General features: G+C 39.6%; 1 protein-coding gene across 1 annotated transcript; it reads left to right on the top strand.

Annotated features, from left to right (window-relative positions):
- The first annotated feature begins 1,681 nt into the window (after positions 1-1,681).
- On the top strand, positions 1,682-15,650 carry ankmy2a (ankyrin repeat and MYND domain containing 2a). The gene is made up of 10 exons (XM_088327474.1): positions 1,682-2,108; positions 5,657-5,721; positions 6,701-6,839; positions 6,905-7,003; positions 8,400-8,560; positions 9,621-9,835; positions 10,913-11,048; positions 11,988-12,116; positions 13,757-13,871; positions 15,410-15,650. Exons 1-10 carry the CDS (start codon positions 2,042-2,044, stop codon positions 15,496-15,498), a joined length of 1,215 nt encoding a protein of 404 aa, XP_088183600.1. The 5' UTR covers positions 1,682-2,041; the 3' UTR covers positions 15,499-15,650.
- The last annotated feature ends 3,133 nt before the right edge of the window (positions 15,651-18,783 follow it).

An 18,783-nucleotide genomic window follows, 5' to 3' on the forward strand; every position in this document is an offset into this window, starting at 1 on the left:
CATGTCCTTTTACAGTAGTCTCATCTCATTAGCTGCACCGCTTATCCTCAGTAAGGTCGCGGGGGTGCTGGAGCCCATCCCAGCAATCATCGGGCAGTGGGCAGGGGACACCCTGAACTGGTTGCCAGCCAATCGCAGGGCACACAGACAACTCACTCGCTCAGTCACACTTAGGGACAATTTGGACCGGCCAATCCACCTGAAATGCATGTCTTTGGAATGTGGGAGGAAACCGGACTGCCCGGAGGAAACCCACACAAGCACGGGGAGAACATACAAACTCCGCAAAGTAAGTCCGGTAGCTGGATTTGAACCCACACAGGAGGTTCCCGAGACCTTAGAACTGCATGCTGCCCCTTTTACAGTAGTAGAGTATTCAATTCTGGATAGGGTTATTGTGATGCATTCAAGCATAGGGGTAATCACCTATATCAGGGGTGTCAAACAGTGGGCTGGATCAGGCCCGCTAAGGGATTGAATCCGGCCGGCAAGATAACGCTGAGGGAAGCACAAGAGAAGCCGGGAAACAAACGGGGAAAATCAGGAACGGACGGGTGGAAAAACACATGCAAAAAGCGGGACCGACAGGAGTCTGAGTCAAAGTGCTTGCCTTGTAGAAACAGAGGTTTGCTGACGGACTGACAACAGGCGAGTGAAAGGACTGAGCTTAAAAAGGACGGGGAGCCAATCAGGAAGCCCACAGCGGCTGGCGCCAAACGAGCGGGCACAGGTGAAATTAATCAGTCATCGTGACACATGTATTGTTAATCGTATTATCATTTCAGCTAAATTTTACATTCATAAGTGAGCATTCAGATACAAAAAAATTCTGCACTTTTCAATGTGAAATAAAACAATATATTTCAACCATCAAGCTTTCTCCCCAACCAAAAGGGTATAAAGACTATGAATATATGTAAACATTTTGGTATTTTTTTACATAACTGGTGTTCCCCCTGGCATGCTTAGTTATCTGTATATTTGTTTTATTGTACAATTGGTTCTAATGTTACGCAACGTTGCAATGCAATTTTTGTATGAAATTGTTTATGCATTCTTTTTTAGTAAATATTTTTGAAGGGATATAAATAATAAAAAAACAAATGCAATTACTTATAGGGTCAAAGGCAGCATGGCAGCTCAGTGGTTAGCGCGTGTGCAGCACAGTTCTGAGATCATGAGATTGAAACTCCTTTGTGGAGTTTGCATGTTCTCCCCGTGCTTGCGTGGGTTTCCTCCGGGCATTTCGGTTTTCTCCCACATTTCAAAAACATGCATGTCAGGTGAATTGGCCGGTCCAAATTGTCCCTAGGTGTGAATGAGCGAGCAAATTGTCTGTCCCTATGTGCCCTGCGACTGGCTGGCAACCAGTTCAGGGTGTCCCCTGCCCACTGCCCGAAGATAGCTCCAGCACCCCCGCGACCCTACTGAGGATAAGCAGTGCAGATAATGGATGGATGGATAGCGTCAAAATGCGATGGACAGTGTATATTCTTTTCTCACAAAACATTTTTGTAAGGGTCAGTAGAGGAATATTTACTGCACAATAATATTACACTAACGTTAAACTCACTCATTATAATGCAATATTTTTCTTATTTTTTTTCTCTTAAATTAAACTTCAAATGAAATCCTCACACGTCCGATCGCTGATACTTGAATGAACTTTCTAGAACGTCACGGACGGGCGCGAGTATTTTCTCCAAATAGCGGGTGGACATACATTACTTTTACTCCATTCAAAAGGACAATTTTAACCACTTAATTTGACCCAGTATCACAACTTATATTTACTTGTTATTTGCAAACTCTAATCCCCGATCCCTGAATTAATTATAGGAAAACATTTTGCCTTAAATAAACTAGCCCCCCCCCCCAGCGTGACTTCAAAATGGTACACGCCTGATGACAGAACCAGCTGAGCTAGTGCACTCATGCTGTAGCATCTTGTGAGGCTCACTTTTCACCATTTTCCTCAACAAACACGTCCTAATCTGTTTTATCGAGGTATTTGAATAGTCTTCCTTTGACTTAGGCCGAAATGTGTGCTGCTAAGAAAGGAGACTTGTCCCCCAGCGAAAAGGAATTGTTCGACGTTATCACGACAGGTAAGTAATCTCCCACAATGCACCGCGGTTAACGCTAGTTAGCTTGTGCAATTTGCCGGCATTACTTATTTATTTACGTTGTGTTGATTATTATGGTGTTGTTATTGCGGTTTATCACTATAATGCCTTACACTGACCGTATTTTGTGTGCAGACATTATATTTGTTCTTTGGGTAGCCTACTATCTACACTACATTCACCTTTGAAGCACATGCATCCCTAAGGATCATACCTGTCAACCTCAGCTAATTGCTCCCCTAATCTTATTATTGATTGCAATTCCCCTTGTTAAGTGATAATAAACCTAAAAACTGTAACGTGGCACCTATTTTCTCACAGCAAGACATACTATGTAGAACAGGGGTGTCAAACTCATTTAAACTCGGGGGCCACACGGTAGAACGAACATTCTCATTCTCTCGGGGGCCGGTTTAGTAGATTAGAGAGAAAGAAAAAATAAGAAAGAAAGAACTAAGAGAAAGATAGAGAAAGGTAGAAAGGGTGGGACAAAAAAGAGAAGCAGGGGAATGTATGATAATATTCTGAAAAATAGTCTGTGTAATATAGTGTAATGATCTGTGAAGCCCTTTGAGACTCTTCGTGATTTAGGGCTATACAAATAAAAATGACTTGACTTGACTTGAACAAGAGAGACAGAGAGAGCGTGAGAAACAAGAGATAAAAACAGAAATAGTGAGAGAGTGGGAAAGAAAGAGAAAGAATGAAATCCAAAGAGAAATGGAAAGAGAGAAAAAGAGGAGAGAAGAGAGAAGGAGAGAAAGGGGAAAGACAGAAGGGGAAATCAAGAGAGAGAGAGAAAGAGAGTAAAATAAAAAATGAAGAGAGAGCAAAAGAAGGTAAAAAGACATAGAGATAAAGAGACAAAAAGGAACAAAGAAAGAGAAAAAGAGACAGAGGGAGTGAAAGAGAGAGATAGAGAGAAAGAGAGAAAAAGAGGAGAGAAGAGAGAAGGAGAGAAAGGGGAAAGACAGAAGGGGAAATCAAGAGAGAGAGCGAGAAAGAGAGTAAAATAAAAAATGAAGAGAGAGCAAAAGAAGGTAAAAAGACATAGAGATAAAGAGAAAAAAGGAACAAAGAAAGAGAAAAAGAGACAGAGGGAGTGAAAGAGAGAGATAGAGAGAATGAGAGAAAAATGGAGGAAGAGAGAGAAAGAGGGATTAGAGAGAGAGAAATACAAGTGCAGCGTTTGTGAGAGGCACCTGGCTTTGGCAACATCAAGTGGACCTATTTCAACCTACAGCTCTCTTTCTCTTGCGCTTCTCTGAGCGTTGTCTCGCGGACCGGATCCAATCCCCTAGCTGATCCGGCCCGCGGGCTGCCTGTTTGACACCTGTGATGTTGAATCTAAACAAAGATAATTTGTCAAGTCACATTTATTTTTATAGCCCTTAATCACAAAAAAATGTCTCAAAGGACTGCACAGGATTACAATTACACCATCGCCTGATCTTAAACCAACATGGGGGCAAGGAAAAACTCAAAACCTCACCGTGAGGAAAAAAGAAACCTTGAGAAGGGGCCTCACAAGTGGTAATCCCCCTTCCAGGATGACCAGGGTGGAATGGATTTAGCATTGTGTAAAGTTTATTTTTATGTACCAAATAAATCACAATTCCTTTTACCCGCAGTAAATTTAGTATTGCGTATTATACTTAACATTATTTTAAAAGAAATCCGTGCATAAAATATACGACACACGATTTGAAATGATTAAAAAATGTATAAACTACGAGGAAAACGTATAAATAGACAAGGATATTCAATAGAACTTTTTTCTTGAGTCATTGTTATACGATACCATGAGTACACAAATGTATTTTCCTCTGCAATACATGACTGATCTTTATAAAGTAATAACTTAACAGCAGGGTTGGGTAGGGGGACTTTAACTTGATTACTTTCAATTACTTTTGGATTACTCCAATGCCAGATATGCTAATAAAAGAAACTAAATATGAATAAAATGATGACTCACAACACGTGGTAAGCTTTCTCTCGTGGCTTTGATCTCTTTGATCTCCGGCAAAACTAACATCAAATGCGCCAGAAACAAAATGAAAATAAATCTAAACAGCTTGCCAACATCATTTTTGCCGTTCCATGTATTCCGTTACTCCCCAAGCCTGCACAAAATTTAGTCGTTTTATTCATATTTAGTTTCTTTTGTCTTTTCTTAGCATATTTGGTATTGGAGTAATCCAAAAGTAATTGAAAGTAATCAAGTTAAAGTAACCCTACCCAACCCTGCTTAACAGCCTCTAGACGTCAGTCGATGCTGGCTACCATCACAAATACCAACATATGAGATTGTCACCCATCCCTAGTAGCCTCCATTTCCGCTCTAGACCTACTGTTAGTAATTTATTAACCTTTCTATAGTAATTTTACGTGATTTCTAATGTTTGAAGTCGATACTCCACTATTAAGTCAAGTTTACGTCATCTGCTTAAAATGGGTGTCGCAGTTGTTCGAGTAATTGTCCTCTTTATAATTTAATACCTGTCAACCTCAGCCAGGTGGTACCCTTATTAATGATTGCAATTCCCCTTAATCTATCTATCCACCCTGGTCATATCCCTCAAGAGGGGTAACCGACAGAAAGACACACATACAAACGCATATAAAAAAAAGGGGGAAAAGTTGCAAAAAAACACACACAAAAATCTTTTGGACCATGGCCAACCCAAAAGGCCAAACATCCAAACAAGTTAAGCACCTCGGCACCCAAGTTGGTCGTGCTTTCGTCCCTCCAGATGAAACGGGACACAAGAAAGCGGCCATGTCCCTCGGGTCAGGGTGACTCAACAAACACACTTTTCTGTTCAGCAGCAGGACCTGACAGGTTTCACTGGTTTACCCCTGCCACATCATACAGGTGCCCTCTCCATCCCTTAGAAAATTCCCCTTATTAGTGACAATAAACCTTACAAACAGAATGTGGCACTTATTTACTCGCAGCAAGACAGAATGTAATATAAAAACAGAATTTGTGTGAACAATACGTGCGAAAGAGAGAATAACATTAACTAGTGTACCACGACAATACTAGCAATCTACGACGACGTTGTCATCTGCGACCAGTGACCAAGACAATCTAGATTAGACCCAAAATGGGAAATACAAAATCGGTCAAACAAAAAAAAAAGTATTTTATTTGTATTTGTTTTTATTTTATTTATCTTTTAAAGTTTCCATACAATTTTGTTATGAGGTGTACACAATTTGAAATGATCTTAAAACGAATAGAAAACAGGGGAAAGTTGACCGGTATGAAATTTGTTCTACCACACATATGTTGGATTTATAGGTCCACCTTTTGAATGTGCGTGAAGCTGTTAGTGATAGAGAGGAGCAAAATTTAGGTCTCCATTGACCAATTTCAGGACAGGAGAATTCTCGTTTTAAATTATGAAACTGTACAAATAAGTGTGACTTTCACCCCTATCTGTTCTACTCAACCTCCGTTGGAGAACCAACATTAGAAGCTTTGTAGTCTGTCTTATTTACATATATTCTTTTTGCCGCAGGAAATGTCCAAGAAGCGTCCAGACTGCTTGGCTGCAAAGATGTCAGAGTGAACTGCCTGGATGAGGTACTAGGAAGGCATTTAATTGGATTTTTCCTTGCTTTAATAAGTCCCGTTTTGATTTATACATCACGAGGCAAAATCATAGACTATGCAAATCCGAGCAGTGTGAATATAGAGCGTTTGTTTTAGGAAAATATCAATAACTGATATTGAGGGGAAGAACAATCATGTTTTTGAGCATGTGTCTGCATGTGGCCTGTGAGTGACACTCATGACAGGGATGCATTGGTGTAGAACAGGGACCCTTCAGATCCTTTCAGGCATCAAAGTCAGATGTCAGAAGCATGTTTTTCTGTCATGTTAACTTTGGTAAAATGCTCATGCACGTGTGCTAAATGGGGAATGGGTGTTTGGATATTACACTGCTGTATTGGCTCCCTGTGCATTTTAGGATATAGTTTAAGATGCTTTTAATAGTTTTTAATTGTTTTAATGGTATATGGACCCTCTTCTGTTTCTGACCTGCTTTTATTAAATCAGTCCTTGTGGGCTCTGAGGTCCTCTGGCAACAGTTTGTTGACTGTTCTTAGGTTGAGTACCAAACCATTTAGCCACTTTGGTTCTTGCCATTGGAACAGGACATATAATAAAGCTTTTTTTGTGTGTCTCCAAACACATATGTCTCTTTCAACATTTTGGGTTGCCAAGCTTTGGTCCATGCTATATATTTTTCCGGACACATTTTCAACATGTTACCTAGTGTTTACTATGTTTGTGTACTGTAATGCTAAATCTATTTTACCCTGGTCATCCTGGAAGGGGGATTACCACTTGTGAGGCCCCTTCTCAAGGTTTCTCTTTTTCCTCACGCTGAGGTTTTGAGTTGTTCCTTACCCGCATGTTGGTTTAAGATCAGGTAATGGTTTAATTGTAATCCTGTGCAGTCCTTTGAGACAATTTTGTGATTAAGGGCTATATAAATAATCGTGACTTGACTTGACTATGCTGTCATTTTGATTGCATTTGTCGTTCCCCAACACAGTACGGCATGACACCGCTGATGCACGCTGCCTACAAGGGCAAAGCAGACATGTGCAAGTTGCTGCTGAGGCATGGCGCAGACGTCAACTGCAACCACCACGAACACGGCTACACTGCGCTCATGTTTGCCGGCCTCTCGGGTAGGTCCACAAAAAAATTGTCACTCTTAATGTTGTCAGCCAGCATTTTCTGTTGACATCCGCAGGGAAGACTGACATCACGTGGATGATGTTGGACGCTGGGGCTGAGACGGACGTGGTCAATTCTGTGGGAAGGACTGCTGCGCAGATGGCTGCCTTTGTTGGTATGTGTGGACATCCTGTTTCCAGCAAATGTGTGTATTTTCAAAACGATCTTTATTTATTGTAATCCAATTGAGAAAAAAAACAACAAATTGTCACACATTTCGGACTCATTACAAAGAACTGAAATATTGCAAGTGTTTTATTGTTTTAGCATTGCTGATTATGGCAAAAACACCAATCACCCATCTCAAAATATTTGAATACATTGAATAAACCAGAACATATGACGTTTTGTTTTTTAATTATGTAATAGAAAATAAATGACTGTCACATTAAACTATTTTTCGGATACAGTCCTGTGCATGTGCGCCAACTAATTAGTTTGGTTAAGTTGGGAACTGTTGCCTGACCGTCTTATTTTTTAAATGCTGTTTGCATCATTCATATTTTTTGAACATTTCATCACTTCATCCGTGCTGCAATAAATCCAGTTAAAAGAAACATGTAATAAGAAATATATATATACAATTTTTAAAAAATATTTACATTTTCTCTTAACTGGTGGTACAAAAATATTGAAGGAGACAGTAAACATAGGAGTTGCCCTTAAGTTAACTCAAATCATGTTTTTTGTATAGCCCTAATCACAAAGAGTCTTAAATGGCTGTGCAAACCACAGCCTGTTATTACACCATCCCCTGATTTAAAACCTACATGAGGGCAAGGGAAAACACAAAAACATCAGCATGAGGAAAATGAAGAAACCTTGAGAAAGGACCGCACATGAGGTAATCCCCCTTCCAGGATGACCGGGCTGCAACAGATGTTGCGATAACAAAAAATTTGTAAGTATGACATTTCCCACCTAAACAATACACTCACACATTCACACCACCTAGGGGAAAAAAGGAAAGGGAACCTGAAATAGAAATTAAAAAAATAATATATATTAAATTATATTTATTTTTAGGATTTATTTTAATAAATTTTTTGTAAAATAAAAAAACAATCTCAAAATTTGGAAGAAATCTTGCCATCTGTTACATATTTTTTCCCAATTTAAGTATAACTGTATTTTTCTCATTTAACTTGAGTAAAAAAAGAAAAACTTTCATCTGAGATTTATTTTGATTAGTATTTTTAGTAATTTAAAAATTACATACTTCAAAATATGAAAACTATCTTGCCATTTGCTATATTCTATCATTTTGATCAATGTAAATATTACTATATTTTTCAAGGTGATTTTCCACAAGATTTATTTGTTTGTTTGTTTGTTTGTTTATTTATTCATTATGACCACAAGGAATGAATTGGCACATTCAGTGCAAATGATGTCTTTGAACATCAAAAAAAAATATTTTTCCACGGTTGGCTGGCTAGGAATGTGCTAAGCACTAAAGTATTCTTCTTTTATTTGACGGAGTGTAACGACTGGACTTTTTTTCTCCCTAGGTCAGCACGACTGCGTGACTGTGATCAACAATTTCTTCTCTCGCACCCGACTTGATTACTACACCAAAGCTCAAGGTCTGGAAAAAGAACCCAAGCTGCCCCTTAAACTGGCGGGACCTTTGCACAAGATCATCATGAGTACCAACCTCAACCCTGTCAAGGTAATGAAGATTACAGCATAAAAGACAATTATCTTTGTCACCGATCAAAAAACATAGTGTACATTGTTTATGTCAGGTGTATATCCAACATGATGCCTGCAGGCACCAGGTAGCCCCCTAAGAGCACCTGAGTAGTCCACAGACTGTTTCTGGAAATAGAGCACCAGTGATGGGTCAGAGGGATTTTTCTAGGAAATGGGATTTCTAACTGGCATCAGCAATCATTGACATGATCAGTGTCTTCAAATCAATGTTTTAGTGGTTGACTGTGCTCATTTTAGCCCTACTTCAAATAATTTCAACCTAGTAATAACATAACATTGCAGCAACATAATAGTAACATGAGTTGCTATTTAAGAAATGCATATCAAGCTGGTAGCGCTTTGCTCTAATCAGTAACAAAAATAACTCATCTTAAAAAAGTTGGTGGCCCCTGGTTGATAATGTCGTGGCTCCCCAGAATAAACAAGTAAATAAAAGACTTGTTGGCTTGGGTGCGATAGTGCCAGCAAGCTATGTCCTTCAGACTGGGCAGAGAGCAGTTAATGATTTTCTGAGCTGTGATCCTGACTCTCTGAATACATATGACACTTCCTGAAATACAAGGGGGCTTTTTTTTAGGATGGGTGAAATGGGGAGGCCAGGATATTCTTACTTCACAAGTGAGATATCTGAATTGTATCGTTCAATGCCTGTTAAAATGTTGCTGTTAAACATGCCTGATGTCTATATACATAATTTTGGGAAATGAAAAATATTAGGGAAAAGTAAGGAGGTAGCAATCACAATACCGTGATAGTAAGATTCACACAGTATTTTGTCATCATGTAAAAAATAGCACATTCGTTCAAAAAGACCCAATTTTTATGACTTCTAGCACCTTCGAGTGGCTAGTTTGTCAGTCCAGATATTTTTTTTGTAGGACTATTTGGGCACTGACTAGTTAAAATAAATCCTAATGGCAACTGGCTGTACATCAAAGAAATACATTCTCAAGGTATTTATAATATGTCAGAGAAGAGGAGGTAAACAAGAGTCCCATTCCTACAACTATCTGCAGCTGGTTCTGCTGGTGAAGGAGAACCCTCTGCTGGCTATTCCCTTGGCCCTGGACAAGTGTCGTCGCGTGATGGAGCTTATCTGCGAGAAGTGCATGAAGCAGCACGATATGAACGAGGTGCTGGCCATGAAGATGCACTACATCAGCTGCGTGCTCTCCAAATGCGCCTCCTTCCTCAATGAACGTGACGACCAGCTCGACGGACTCATCAAAAGGTCGGGGATAGCTAAAACGAGTGGTGTGCTAACCCTAAGCTAGGCTAGAAATCAAGACAATACTAACTGCTGTTTAGAATAAAACATTTTTTTTTAGCTTTTACTCTTTCATTGCCAAATGTTTCTCTCAAATGGGAAGCCAATTTTTGCAATTTTGACTCATTTTTGATTGCATAGAGAAAATTAAGCTCTGTAGCTATAAAGACATAGGACACATCAAATGAAAGCTTGAACCCTCGTCTTTCGTTAGAAAAAAGAGTATGCTTCAAGCCTTTATCATTCTGCAGTAAACAACAGTTGCTAAGTTTCTTAAACATTCGTTCCGACAACAACTTCTAAGAAAAACGACTTTTTGTGAAAGGAGGCATTTCAAGCAGAACTTTCACTAAAGTGCTCTTTTAATGTATATTTTTGGTACCTACAATGCTTTCCATAAACACAAGGGGCAGTTTGCTTGCCAAATAACATTGAACTTATGCATGAACTTTGCAAGAACTCATCCGCCCCGATGTTTCACACATGATTCGGATCGTCATGGCGATTGCAGTGGTGCACGAGACATCATCCCTCTCTGTTCCGCCGATTACAAGGCATTTTGCATATTTTTTTTTTTTGAAAGAATAAAGCTTTGAATCGTTAACAGTCTTTACTTATAGCTTCGCTGTGATCACTACACTAGGCCTACTCTGCATATGGGCCAGTGCCTACACACTCCCGTACGATCTAATACGGTGAATATAGAAACACAACTAGGCGCAAATTGTTGACAATCAAAGCCACTCCTGGTATTTAGTTGTGATATTTCATACTCATATAATTCTAAGAGGCTTGATACTATTGAAAGAAATGCGCTAAAGCCTTCAGTATAGTTGGGGAGAAAGGGGTAAGACAGAAGGGGTTTAATAGTTAAAAAAAAAAAAACATTTTTACACTTTTTACGTTTTGGCACTCCGGGACAATGATTTTATACTTTGTGGGACTGAATGAGTTACCTGTAATCACCTTTTAACTGATTTTGTAACACAAGACTAAAGATGAATTCAAAATTTTTTATTAAACTTTTGTTTTCTTCCACAGTCTACTCAAGGGCCGAGACAGCGACGGGTTCCCGGTGTTCCAGGAGAAGTTCATCCGCGAATGTGTTCGAAAGTTCCCTTACTGCGATGCCACACTGCTGCAGCAGCTAGTGCGCAGCATCGCTCCAGTCACTATCGTAAGTCCCAACCTTGCACCGGGTGTCGGGAATGAAAAACTCTAGTTAACAGTGTGTATATGGGGTCGTGTATAAAACAAATATTATAAACTATTTTAGCGCTGCACAAAAATTAAAATTTTGGGGCCAATACCGAAAATGTAAAGAGTGGAAAATAAATAAATAAATGCTTTACGTGCACTGACTTGGTAAATGTTTTGACTAGATGGTCATTTAATGTGTTTCATTTATTAAATTCTCAGAAAAAAAAAAACCAAAAATTCAAGTGCTTAAAAAGTCCACTAAGATGAAAAAGTGATACAGAAAAAAACCTGTTGAGGGATCAAAAAAATGAAGAACAGTCTCCACAATAATGTCTATTTTATCCATTTCACACTATTGTTCAGATAATATTTTCATTGTCAAAGAACAACGAAACTTCGTTTGGAGAATCCAGTCATCACAGTTAAAAATAAAAGCAAAGATTAAAACATATTCAGAATAAATAGAGACGAAAAACCTAATACCCATAGATAATCCAATATACACATTAAAAGTAAAAGTGCAGACATGGTATTTAACGTAATGCGCAGCAATTGGTCTGTATTTTTGAAGTTATGATGTTTGTTATTTGGAAGACAGGAGCCGCCAACTTATCATTTTATGTTCAGGGTTGGCTGTCTATAAATCTGTCTACAAATCCTTGAAAAACCCCGCAATGTTATGCGATTACGCAATCGCAATGCATCACATCGCAATGTCGATTAGATTTCGGTCAATCGTGCAGCTCTACCCGGTAATAATGCGTCAATAATTTCAGTATAAGTCGCACCCCCGACTACACTATGAAAAAAAACCTGCGACTTTAGGTCCGGAAAAAATGGTATATTAAATTACTGAACTTCAGCTCATGTGATTTTCAAAGCAAAGTGCTTTTTCTCCCTCATGGCACGACTACAGGGCAACGACCCAACGGCTCTGTCTGTGCTAACGCAAGCCATCACGGGTCAGGTCGGCTTCATGGACGCAGAGTTCTGCACCGCATGTGGGGACAAAGGAGCCCAGAAAAGGTGCTCCAGCTGTAAAATGGTGAGTACTCCAACTCCAGTTGCTACCCGATCTGATGAGAAATGTTGCATTTACACTCAGGATTATATCTAAATGCATATTTACTAAAGATCGACCAATATGGGGTTTTTAGGGCCGATACTTTAACTGATTATTAGTAATAAGAGGATGGCAATAACCGATATATTCATTTGCTGTAACAGCTTAGAAATGGGTGGAAGATATTTTTAATGGGCGGCGCAGTGGTTAGAGCGTGTGCGGCACAGTTCTGAGGTCATGAGATCGAACCTCCTGTGTGGAGTTCGCATGTTCTCCCCATGCTTGCGTGGGTTTCCTCCGCGCACTCCGGTTTCCTCCCACATTCCAAAGACATGCATGTCAGGTTAATTGGCCGGTCCAAATTGTCCCTAGGTGTGAATGATCGGGCGAATTGTCTATCCCTGTGTGCCCTGCGATTGGCTGGCAACCAGTTCAGGGTGTCCCCTGCCCACTGCCTGAAGACAGCTGAGATGGGCTCCAACACCCCCGCGACCCTACTGAGAATAAGCGGTGCAGATAATTGATGGATGGATGGATTAACACAACCAACATGACTTTTTTTTTTTTTTTTTTAACTTTTACATGAATAATAAGAGTGGTATTCCTCTGTAGTCTCCCAAAGCCACACAAAACAATAGGTTTAGTTGTGTTTTGCTTTTCAAACAGTCAATGGGGAGTAAGATTTCAAATTAAATTAAAACATTTGTTTTCACGGGGGAAATCCAACAAAACTTTATTTAGAATGGTGCTCTGGTTACAGCGATCGGTGAACAACTAGGTACAATAAAAATGTATTACAATCAAGCTATTATAGCACACTATAAACGTGAATTAGAATAGGGCTACAATGGTATAAAGCCTACTTCTGTACAACTATTCGTGATCGTGGTAGGGCTTAGCTACATTGGGTCGCCTTCAGTTTTTTTGACGTTCGCATTCATATGTCTTTAAAAGCTCACTATATAGACGATGATCAAATTTGTTTTAATCACGCCAATCAATATTTCTTAAACACTGTATACAGATACGATAGTGACACTCGAGCGCAGCGCTGAGAAGCATAGGAAAAACTGAGTGCGGGGACTCAGATTCTGCAAGAGAGTCTGGATTAGGCACAACATTATGTTTTCTGCTTCCGCGTGTGCGTCACTTTGACATTTCCTTGAAATCAAAAGGGTGGAGAGAAAAAAAGATGGTGATTGCTGCCCTAACTCGCTCTAGTATGTGACTGCGGACAGTGTGGAGTGGGGACGGATTCCTGCTTCAGTGGCTCCACCCATGTAGCTTTTCTAATCAATAAATATACCAATACTGATATTTTTCATATTCCCAAATATCTGTGCTGATAACCGGTCGACCTCTAATATTCATTACTAAATTTATTGCATCTACTGTTTGTTCACACGTTGTTACTTTATGGCTGGCGCTACCTGGCGGTTTTCAAGGGTTCTGCAGGCTTGAATTAAACTCTTTGAGTCAATATGATTAAGAAGACTTATTGTGATTTACACACTGTCCCTTTATGTCTGAGGCCAGCAGGCGGATTTCTGAGCCACTGCAACCTCAAAATTAAAAAACGCTTTGAGCCGATATCAATTCCACTGTACACATTTTGTCCCTAGGTGATCTATTGTGGCCAAGCGTGTCAGAAATTGCACTGGTTCACACACAAAAAAGTCTGCAAGAAGCTTCAAGAACAGCGCGAGGAGCAACAAGCACGGAGGGAAAAAGTCGGAGGTGGGTCGGAATAGACAGTATACCCCAGGATACGGTGACCCCGTCACATGATGTTGTCACTAAGTGTGGTATGAGTTTTTTTCAGCCCCTCTTTAAAGCAGATTCTCCACGATATGAGATAAACGACAAAATATTTTGTCTTAGCGAAAGCGTATTTATTTATTTAGTTATTGGTGCATTTGTGGTTATGTCTCAAAGATGCCTGGGTGTTATTGCTCAGTATCTAAAATTCTGTACTGCTATGGTTTGCCTCACAGCATTATGAAATGCCATTACGCTATTGGGTAAACTACCTCCGACAAAGTATTTCTCTTTATTCAGTTCAGCAAGTGCTTTGTAAAGAATTTGTGCGTCGGCAAACTATTGGTGTTTTTTTTGTTCTGTATCCATCCACTCTGGGTCACAAGCTTCTTAGAGATGCTAAAGGGAGAAGCAAAAACCTGATGCTGATCAATAAAAGAAGAAAACAGAAAAAATCAATTAAAACTGTCCGGAGAATAAACAGAATGGTGATTATAAAGAAATATAAAGAAGGCACATGAATCACTACCCTTGTTAAGTTGCATGGCGGTAACCAAACAACGAATTGGCCTATAACTGAAAATAAGAACGGTGATTAGAGCAAGAAAATCTTCTAAGGGCATTACAATCCTCGCAAGTGGAAGTTTTAAACGTCAATTTATTTTTTAATCCGTCGTCACATGATTACCTTGCCAGGAAAACATTGAGTACAACCTGTTCCCAATGAATAAAAACGGTAATTAATAACTATATACTGTTTTGTTATTTTATGTTTTTATGGCAGGGGTCGGAAACCTTTTTAACCCAAAGAGCCATAGAAGCCACATCATGTTTTGAAAAAAATAGAAAAAAACGCCAAACCTGCTCTCCAGACAAAAGCTAATTCCTCAGTACATTTTGTTTAACTGTGCTCAGGTTTGATAAAATCTATGGAATAATAATAATGCTAGATTCCTGTCTCCCATATTATATTTATACATGTATCTATATATCTCACTTAAAAATGTCTTTAACTGTGCAGTTACTTAAGTGTTGAGGCTCATTTTGATTGTCATTTTTGTCCAAAAAAATGGTTTCGAAACTATGTGCGAGCAAAGAGTTACAGAATTTGCCCTACATCCGAACGAGACCGTTCGTAAGTTGCTTCAGTGCTATATTTTTATGTTGTATGTATGTTTATATAAGTATGCTTAAGGCTAGTATAAGTAACCTGTACTGTTTTGTACTGAAAAATAAACAGTTTAACTTACTTTTGGAAGATAGGTTTCAAGAGGTCCTCCTCTGTGGTAGAGAATGGCCGAAGAAAAGCGATCCAGCTATTTCACGATCCCCGCCTCAGAACGCATTCATATTGTATCCTGGGGTCTACTTTATTTGAAATACGTTGTGTGAGGAGTCTTGACATCATAATAGACGTCCTAATATGTTTTGGATTCCTCTAATCTGCAGGAGAAGTCGATTAAAAAAAATGAGCTTGTTTCCTTTTAAGATCGAGAATATGCCTAATGTTATTGCAGAGGAGAGCGGAGCAGTCGCCGAGGCCTCAGAGTCCATGGAGCAGCTTAACGTGGATGCTGACAGCCAAACGACCTCCACGCAACCTTGAGGACCCCTGACATGTGCACAAAAAAAACATTTTTGTTGAACATGACAAGGCCAAACCAATTGAGGCTCCAGCGGACTTTCAGGACATCTGTTTTCTTTGTTGAAAATTCTGTCTCCAATGGAGCAAAAATAAAGGACACACTTGAAACGCAACTCCACAAAATTGTTACCTTGAAATTCGGACTGTAAGTCGCGACTTTTTATCCCAAGTTTTTAACCCCTGCGGCTAATGCAATGATGTGGAGTCTGAGCAGTGAAGGTAAGGGCGAGACAAGTGGATTATATGAGTCGGGGAAGACGCAAGTTTAATGTAGCTTCGTGCACGAATAAAACTAGCATGAACAGACCCTCATCATAGAAAAGGTGTCAATCCAAAGGGGAGCACTACCTACCATAGTCGGAAATATTTTACGAGTCTGTTTATTTCGAAAAGGGAAATAATTGGGCGAAACGAATTGATTACAAGAAGCCAACGTCTAACGGAGCTGAAATTCGGATTTCTTATTTTGTTTTTGCATTGTGTGTTTTGGAGTAAATATTTCTCAGTTGGATTCTATGGATTGTTCTTGATGTAACAAAGCCATTTTTTGCAAACATTTAAAGACGTCAAAGACGGCCAGGGAACATAATGGTGAGTTACGCCGGCTTTATAGTTTTCAGGTATCCTGTTTCAGACTGATTGTGATGTTTCTCTGATGCGTATATTTTGAAATGGTCTTCATATATTGAATTCCAAGAGTTTAGGCTTTCCAATGAAATATGGCATGATGTATTTCAGTGACTGGTGACATACAGACACGTATTTGTCGTCTGAACGTCAAAGGGTTAAGGTACAGTATATTATTACAACTCTCTGTAATATCGCCTTTCTTAGTAAATATCTCATGTTTCAATGTGGGCACATGCGGCTTATAGTCAGGTGCGGCTTATGTATCCACAAAATTATTTTTCCTTCAAAATGAATTGGGTGCATCTTATAATCCGATGCGTGCTATATTCCGAATTTTATGGTACATTATGAATATTTTTTGATAAAGATGTATGTGGGATTTGTGTGTCATGTTCAATACATGCATTTGAGAAAGTGAGGAAAAGCTCCGAAAAGTCTTCTCAGATGGATTAATTGTGGCTGCAAAGACTATGGGGTCTTGTTAGGTGGCAGCATTTCACTAGAAATAAAGTTCATTTTGTAGAAGAGTCCCAATGAATGGCCTTTATTATCATTACACATTGTCAAATTAAAAATGTATTTCTGCAACTCAAGGTGCTGAAAATGTATTAAACTATAAGAATATAACCACTCTCCACCTAACACAGGGGTGTCAAACTCATTTTAACTCGGGGCCACACGATAGGACAAACTTTCTGTCGGGGGCCGGACTAGTGGATTAAAGATGAAAGAAAAAGAAAGATAAAGAAATAAGAGAGAGGGAAGGAAAAAGAGCGGGCGAGAGCATGAGAAACATAAGATAAAAAGTGAGAGAGGGGGGGAGAAAGGGAGAGGAAGAAAGAAATCCAAAGAGAGATAGAAGGAGAGAAGAGAAAAAGCACGAAGGGTATGAAGAGAGAAAAGGAAAGGAAAAAGAGGTTAAAAGACACGGAGAGAGAAAGAGCAAAAAAGGAAGAGAAAAAGAGACAGAGTGGGAGAAAAGGGGTGGGAAAAGAGAGAGAGGGAGATCTGGGAGGTCGGTGGTTCGCGCCCCGGCCGAGTCATTCCTAAGACTTAAAAAGTGGTCGGCGGCGCCCTCTGTTGGCTGCGGCTGCATCGGCTCGCTACAACGGGTCAGGTGCAATCGACATTTCGTTCTGTGTACATTGTTACACAGAATGACAATACAAGGAAATTATTATTATTATTATAAATACAAGTACAGTGTCTTTGTGAGAGGCACCTGGCTTTTGGCAACATCAACCATATTTCAACATGTAGCTTGTTTTTCTCTTGCGCTTCTCTGAGTGTTGTCTCGCGGGCCGAATTCAATCCCTTAACGGGCTTGATCCGGCCCGCGGGCCGCCTGTTTGACACCTGTGACCCAACATAACGTCAAATACACAGACAATAGTACTGTATAACGAAATTGGAGGGCATCATGATAAAAGATGTTAAAGAATATCTTTATATTCTACAAAAATGTGCATATTCACAGTAAGTAGCAGTTGTGCTAATGAACTCTGTAGATAGGAGTTAGTTAGATTGGTTAGCAACACCGTTTTACAAGAATTTAGACTAATGCTGTACCTGTGGGCACCAGGTGGCCTTGTACGAATATCTAGATGAGCGGTCATGGCAATTTTCTCGGAAATTAGATTTTTTACTGGTGTGATGTTTTGGTGGTTTACTGAGGCTGTTTTAACCCTACTTCTGATAAGTCCAGCCTGATCCTTTATTTTCCAAATCCACATCCCTCCCTTGGGAGTTGGCTAGACTCAAGAACACCCATTTACCAAACATTCATTCCCCTTCGCTCTTCCCAACCTGACACTGATCATTAATGCCCACGGAACAACAAGGGGCGAGTTGCTTTCCCATCATAAGAGAAGCCCAACAGCATACACTGGTTTACCCCCTCCGCATCATATGCGTCAATATCAGTCATTCTTAACCGCAATTTACATATATTCCTAGCACACATTCTTGCATCCATTAAATTAACCGACCTCACATCCAGAGCACGTTACACCCCATCCATCCAGTTATATTTGGGCCTTCCTCTCATTGTATTTCCCACCATTTCTACACTAAAATACCCTTGTATTTAAGCAGGCTTCATCCATTTTTTTTCTATATGTCCAATGCATCTCAGAACATTTTCATCAACCCTTCAGCAAGCTCTCTCACCACATCAGTTCTTCTTAGTCATTCCTTAACAATAATATAGTAATGTCAAGTTTCTATTTTATAAATTCATATCTAACAGGTAGCTTCCTAATTAGGAGCTCTCAGCTTCAAACAGGTTAGTGACCCCTCAGTTATATATTAGTCTAATATATACCTTTCTTTTAAAGGCGGTTGGCATCCATCACTTTGGTGCTATACTGCTCAAATACATACCATAAAGCATACATAAATACTGTATTTTCATAGAACCATTTAAAGCAGGGGTCTCAAACTCAATTTCAATATAATTTGCCTGAGCTCGGTTGTGGGTAAAGTTTCCCACAAGAAAAGCTCATATTAAAACTGTGCTTACACAATAATTCCAAAATAAAGGTGGGGACCTCAAACGATCCTTCCAGGGGCTGCAATTGCCCCCAGGCTGCAAGTTAGAAAACCCCGATTAAAAGA

This window comes from Urocampus carinirostris, chromosome 2 (assembly GCF_059441175.1).
Source record: "Urocampus carinirostris isolate Australia breed hairy pipefish chromosome 2, RoL_Ucar_1.0, whole genome shotgun sequence".
Classification (NCBI taxonomy): domain Eukaryota; kingdom Metazoa; phylum Chordata; class Actinopteri; order Syngnathiformes; family Syngnathidae; genus Urocampus; species Urocampus carinirostris.

Coding starts and splice junctions, on each gene's coding strand:
- ankmy2a (XM_088327474.1), top strand. CDS start 2,042: ATGTGTGCTGCTAAGAAAGGAGACTTGTCCCCCAGCGAAAAGGAATTG. Junction 2,109..5,656: donor GTTCGACGTTATCACGACAG/GTAAGTAATCTC, acceptor TTTTTGCCGCAG/GAAATGTCCAAGAAGCGTCC. Junction 8,561..9,620: donor CCAACCTCAACCCTGTCAAG/GTAATGAAGATT, acceptor AACTATCTGCAG/CTGGTTCTGCTGGTGAAGGA.